General features: G+C 36.2%; 1 protein-coding gene across 1 annotated transcript; it reads left to right on the forward strand.

Annotated features, from left to right (window-relative positions):
* Positions 1–6,328, forward strand: LOC121870020 (dolichyl-diphosphooligosaccharide--protein glycosyltransferase 48 kDa subunit-like). Its single transcript, XM_042371751.1, has 10 exons — positions 1–87; positions 2,000–2,112; positions 2,289–2,425; positions 2,747–2,911; positions 3,099–3,303; positions 3,845–3,963; positions 4,459–4,614; positions 5,005–5,154; positions 5,266–5,346; positions 5,818–6,328. The coding sequence occupies exons 1-10, from the start codon at positions 41–43 to the stop codon at positions 5,974–5,976; spliced, it is 1,332 nt and encodes a 443-aa protein (XP_042227685.1). The 5' UTR covers positions 1–40; the 3' UTR covers positions 5,977–6,328.
* The last annotated feature ends 360 nt before the right edge of the window (positions 6,329–6,688 follow it).

The following is a 6,688-nucleotide window of genomic DNA, read 5'->3' on the forward strand; positions in this document are numbered from 1 at the left end:
AACCAATAGGTGGAACATCGAGAACCTAACCCTGGTATATATGTCAACACAACCATCAGGGAGAGACTCGCCGGCCAGGATGTTGAGGTGTGTTTGGCTTCCTATTTCAAAACATCTGTTGATTTAATGAATTTAGGACTATATTCATCTAAGAACTTCATTATTTATGCCTGTGTAACGTCGTTTAAGGACTACCATATACAGTGGATGGTTTTGTAGCCTTTGACACCTCATTCAACATTCCATAATTTGATTGTTTGTTCATCTATTCATTTAGTGACATTCTTTTATTAATATGAGGGAATGTAGTGTTATAGTAGGCCTTAAAAACCCTAAAAGCAACAGAAAAATACGGGTATTTAGGATGTATCAATGAACGTCGTGCCGTGCCTACAGTATATCCTGCGTCTATAAAATAAATAGCTACTGTATAATCTCTGTAGATCTAACTATAATGTAGCTACAATCTGATAGGAAATACATGTAGCATTACAATTAATATTGGATTTATGACTGACTGGGTTTTGATATTTACATAGTGATGATTCTGCATTGACGAGCTCTGGTAAACTGTTCCAAATGTCAACACCTCTGAGTGAATGACTATTTCTTCCTTTTTAGTGTTGTTCTTTGCTTGTAGATTTTAAACTGGTGTCCATTAGTTCTATCATCTTCTGGAACAACTCATTTGACACCATTATATTGGCCCATTAATATTTTATGCCGTTCTATCATATCTCCTTGTATACATCTTTGTGGACTCGATATTTTTCTTCGAATATGGACACCAAACCTGATTAGTGTATTCCAAGTTCGGGTAGTTATTGACGACATAACCTTCGCTGATTTTTCATACAAAAATTAATTTAAAGATGCTGCAATTTCTGTTTTACAGTGTTAAATGGTGATATTTCTAAATTAACCCAAACCTAACCTTATTCAATAAACACAGCGGCCAAAGCATTCTTAAAAGACCGCACTGTATTTATATAGGACTAACCCGCAAGCGAAATTGCTTGAAAACAATTTTAAAATGCTGGATTTTCATTTTTATACTGTAATATAGTGTACACTTGTAGTTTGTGGAAATATGTTAAAAAAAAATTTTTTTTAAATAAATGCTACTTATCATTTGTGGGTATGAAGAACAGACCTAACCTTACCTAACTTCCCGGTATATTAAACAGAAAAAACTTACTATGATATGGTGAAATTTGAGGCTTTTTCTGGATGATACGGCCGCACCGGCGCTATGCAGCCCGGCGGGTTAGTCCTATATATTAACCGACCGCTCCAACCTAACCTAAGAAACCTACCTTGCTTAACCTTACCTAACTTCATAGCTGTGGGGGCTAGGGTAATTTGCTTCCTCTTCCTCACCTCTTCTAAGATGACTATCAATTCCTCATCAGAGAAATTAGGTTCACCTTCTCTTTGATTTTGGCACAATGACAATGTCAGCGGTGTCCTCCATCTTCGTGTTTTTGTTGACATTTTCTGCTGACGGACTAGTGTTGTGTTTGGCAGAGCAGCCACCACAGTAGTTGTTGGGATTCGTTGACGACCATGCGCTTGATCACAGACTGTGACGTCATTTACGGTGTCACATTTCATGGCCAAGATGTGACCACCATATGACCTCATAATTTTTTTGTGTATGCTGTCATAACAGACATCATAAACAGGTCGCAGCTCGCCAAGTCATAACTTACCACCACTTTTGAGCATCCCGTCCCGGATACCGTGCTAGTTATATCAATAATATTTTTAAACCAGAGTGCTGCTTGGGCACTTCAATTTTTTTTATATGATTTCTCCAAATTAGAAGTAAATTAGTCAATTACTGTACTGTATTACCCATTCAATTTCGGAGTAATAGTAGTCATCCTCTTTTTGTTAGCCATTGGCTTAATGACTGCCTTGATTTATTTATTTTCTTTTTTTTTACCTTTAAAAAGTATGTAGATGATAGTCTGTATAAGAGAATGTTGTGTTACAGGTTGGCTGTGTTTGTGGTGTGTTTGGCCTCTGCCCTGGGGTTCAACACGCTGGTCTTGGTGGACACACTAGCCACCCGGGAGACCCACTCCATCTTTCTTAAGTCCCTTCAAGGTCAGTTAAAACAATACATATAAGGGTAAAATGTTCATCTGGTAAAAAATGCTGAATTGGGTGAATTGTCACTGTTGGATATTTTGGGTTACTTAATAAGCAAGTCCATACTGTATAAAGCTCAAATGTATTGTAGGTTTAGAAGTGTCTGACAATACTCTACTGTTATTAAACAGAACGTGGCCATGAAGTGAGTGTAAAGGCAGCAGACGACCCATCCTTACAGCTGTCTCGGTATGGGGAGTATATCTACCAGAACCTGGTGATTTTGGCTCCTGGTGTGGAAGAATTTGGTGGTGCTCTTAGTGTTGAGGTCAGTACTGTACTGTATAAGTATTGGTTGGTGTTGTATAACCTACTGAAGACAATTTTTCACTTTAACTTAGTATTCCATTCATGATGTTTGACATAATATTTGGATAAAAAGGCTCTGAAGATTTCTTTGTAAATGACTGTTAGGATATTGCATTATTCAAATGACCTTCAAAAACTTGTAATTATACCATTTATTGTCCTCTAACCAGTGAAACTTGCCTAGGGCTTATGCAGTGAATAACTATATACTTTGGCTTTCATGCTGCTCCTCAGTCTCGTTCACATTTATTGACGAATCTGTATTCTTTTTTTCTCAAAGACGATTGTGGAGTTTGTTGACGGGGGTGGCAACGTGCTAGTGGCAGGCTCCCGTGATGCTGCAGACTTGATTCGTGAACTAGTGACTGAGGTTGGGGTCGAGATGGACGAGGAGGGGGCAGCCGTTATTGATCACCTTCACTATGATGCCAATGATGATGGCCAGGTAATGAGATGAATCATTTTTATATTCCATGTACAGTATTGATGAAATAATTTACAAGTATCTGTAGTACTGTATATTTGTCTAAATCAGTAGAATGGTGTAGAATTTCTTGAATCAGGAATTATATTTGTTCGTATTTTTCTGTTCTTTTAATGCTAAGGTTATTATTTTTTTAATATTTTCACAGCACACGCTCATCGCTGCTCCTAGCTCGGGGTTAATTGAGTCAGAGGTAATGGTAGGACCAAGGGATGCTGTTCCACTTTTGTATCGTGGAACTGGATTGATCACTGATGCTGACAACCCTCTGGTGCTGCCTGTGTTGAGGGCCCCTTCCACTGCCTACTGTTATAACCCAACACAGTCCATCTCTGATTATCCACATGCTACAGGTGTGTAACTTGAACGTTTATTCTCATTGTTTTTATGGCATGCATCACTCACTTTGTAGTTTCAAATAGAGATGTGCTGTAATATCTCCATTAGCCAGAATCCTTGTTCCCAGAAAGTTGCCAATAGCTGGGGAAAATGAGTATTCAGCTAAATATCTGTTCTGGGCATTAGTTAAAGTGTACATTGTACAGGCAGTTGGGGAACATAGCACTTGGGTACCTGCCTTCACTGTATTAAATATGTATACTGTAGTGTCTGCTTTGTTGTAAATTACCATACCTTTTTCTCAGGAGAGAATTTTTTTGTATAATAATATTGAAGTATGAAATTTGTTCCGATTTTACTTTACCAAGTTTGTGATTGATTACAACACTCAGGAGTTATATATCTTAAAGTATGAGAAACTGGATGATCAAGTTTGCATTAGGTGCTTGCTGTCACTTTAATCTTCTTGTGATTCTTAATGTATTATAAATGTCTTTTGATCCTTTTCTTTCAACATAAAAATGAAACGTTAACTCTAGTTGTTCCATGTTGCAGGTCAGAACATGCTGTTGGTAGCAGCACTGCAGGCCCGCAACAATGCCAGGGTTGTGGTATCCGGCTCCCTCGAGTTCTTCTCTGATGCATTTATCATGGCCTCTGTTCAGACACCACAGGTGAATACTGTAGTGAAGGAAGTAATAAAAATTTGTGTAATAAGACATGGTGTTGGTAATTTCAAATTAGTGTTACCACATTTATCACTTTTTTTTTTTTTTTTTTACATTATACTGTATAAAAAAAAGTGATAAATAATAATCTGGTATGTTTGTGAAGTACAGTGGAACAATAAGACAAGTCACTGTCAGAATCATGTGATGGTAAATTATAATATAATCATTGCAATGATAAAGGTAATATAAATAGCTCGAAAATTTTTGGGATTATATTGTCTCCTGAATGTATAAACCGATACAGTAAAATGAATGCTTTATATTATAATGGTACTGTACATATATTGCAGTGTCTAGGTAAAAATTTTAAGAAGCTGCTCAAGTGCCAGTGTAGATACTCCTAAAGGTGCTGTTGTTACTGTATACTTTTTCATAGATATCCTATTTTTGTGTATTGTCCATTAATTATTTTTATTTTATGCTGTAAACATGTTTCAGGGCGCTTTCTACGAACGCTCGGGAAATGGTAAAGTAGTGGAGGCCCTGAGTCAGTGGGTGTTCAAGGAGGAGGGTGTCCTTCGTGTTGTGTCGGTACAGCACCATCTACAGGGCGAGAAAGAGCCCCCAGTAGCCTACACCATCAAGCAGGATGTGGTATGTTTTACCAGTTTGTTTGGGATTGTAAACTTGAAAATTTACTTTTATTTTACTTGCCAACCATTCATCACCTGATGAGCTAATGGTAGTTATGGTTACTTCTTTTTCATCTCTTAATATCCGGTGGCTACATTTCACCTTTCAGCAGCAAGAGGGTTAAGATGATAGGAACTTGTGGATTGGATGAGTGAAAATTTTGATAAGCTGGAAGGAGTGAAGAAAAAGAGGATAGTGACACTTTATCCAAGAAGTAATAAAGTACAGTACAGGAAAAAGTTCTAATACAGTACAGTATAGTTGGATATAAATGTATCATCTAAAGACATGCTTTACCATCTGGAACAAGTGAATTGACCATTTTCTAACCATTGTCTTTTTTCTTCACAGGAATACAAGATCAAGGTTGAGCGGCTGGTGGATGGAGTGTGGAAACCTTTCATGTCTAATGATCTTCAGGTGGAATTTGTACGCATTGACCCATTCATCAGGTTGATTATGACGCCCAACAAGGATGGTGTTTTCTCTGTGACGTTCAAGGTACTGTACTGCTTATTAAGTACTTCTCTACTTAAAAAATTTTTTACCTGCTTGAAAAACTAAATATTAATCCCTAAATTATTCCTCAACTAATAAACGTCTTTTACCCAGGTGCCTGATGTGTATGGTGTGTATCAGTTCAAGGTGGAATACAATCGAGTGGGCTTTACTCGGCTCTTCAGTACAACTCAGGTGAGTTTAGTGGTCTGCTAGATGAAGGCTTACACTGTATAAGTGGAAATGACCTAAAGGTACATTTACTATACATGTATCTGTAAAAGAATCCGTGAAAGTGAGTTAGTTGAGAAAAAATTAGTTTACTGTAATATATACTTTGAGTAACAAAAATGAGTAGTATAGTCTTAGACATGCATACTATTAGTTTAAGTAGTGAGAAAGCTTACAGTATAAATGTATTGTGGTTATATGGGTAGTGACTGATAGGCAATAGTGTGCTTAGGAGTTGTGATGTACCATTTGAATGGTAACCTGTACAATACAGTGCAGGTATTTGTAGGAAGGCCTTTTGGCAGTTGTGAATATTTTATTACTTTTCTTTATCATTAATTTCACTCATTGCCATTCTTGAATTTTTCTCAAATATTTTTTTATAATTATTTTTATTTCTGCATCATAACTTTATCCATTTTACTTTACTTCCAGGTTTCTGTGCGACCATTCACCCATGTGGAGTACGAGCGGTTCATCGAGTGTGCATACCCTTACTATGCAAGTGCATTTTCCATGATGGTAGGAGTCTTCCTCTTCTCCATGGTGTTCCTCCACCACAAAGAGTCACCTCATAAGACTAAGGCAGAATAATGTTTTGTTAGTTACATTATACAAAACATGCTAATGAATTTTCTAGCTGATTACTTATTGTAGATTTTTGGGGGTAGGGTGACCCCCTTTTTCATACATTTCCATACAAATACTGTATGTATTTTCTGCATATAATATCTTGGGTTAGGTAAATGCATTCTTAAGTTTGTACAAATACTGTAATAGCTTTTTGGAAGAATATTTTATTTGTTTTCTACACCCTGGTTTTAAAAATATCATTCAGAAAATTCCTTGGCACTAGTGATGGTGATGAGTGAACTGTTAAATATGTATTGATTTACCATCTTAAGTGAAACTGGATTAACATTTGATGAATAAAATGTTTAGTAATTCTGTGCTTTTCAATATTATTTTTTTGTATACATACATATGTAAATAACTACATTAAACCAGTGTTAACAACTTGTACAGTAGATGGATTAAGGAATTTATGTAGGATAAGAGAATTGTTTCTACTAAAGGGAGATATATTGTATTTTGTATATTTTTTTATACTTGGGAATGTCATCAGGAGAAAGAAAATGTAATAGTACTGATTAATTTTTGCAACTACAGCAACCAAAAGCTGAAAATATTTGATAGGTTAGTACATGTATAGTACAGTACTGTACAGTATTACATTAGCATATTCATATGAAGTGTAGCATACTGTACCACATTTTAAATAACTTAGGCTTCAAGGTCAAATTGT

Source organism: Homarus americanus, unplaced genomic scaffold (assembly GCF_018991925.1).
Source record: "Homarus americanus isolate GMGI-L3 unplaced genomic scaffold, GMGI_Hamer_2.0 scaffold14467, whole genome shotgun sequence".
Taxonomy (NCBI): domain Eukaryota; kingdom Metazoa; phylum Arthropoda; class Malacostraca; order Decapoda; family Nephropidae; genus Homarus; species Homarus americanus.

What these genes read in the sequence shown, in the direction of transcription:
- LOC121870020 (XM_042371751.1), top strand. Translation starts at nt 41, where the DNA reads ATGTCAACACAACCATCAGGGAGAGACTCGCCGGCCAGGATGTTGAG. An exon ending in CTTTCTTAAGTCCCTTCAAG is followed by an intron (nt 2,113 to 2,288) that starts GTCAGTTAAAAC and finishes GTTATTAAACAG; the next exon opens with AACGTGGCCATGAAGTGAGT. An exon ending in ATGCCAATGATGATGGCCAG is followed by an intron (nt 2,912 to 3,098) that starts GTAATGAGATGA and finishes ATATTTTCACAG; the next exon opens with CACACGCTCATCGCTGCTCC.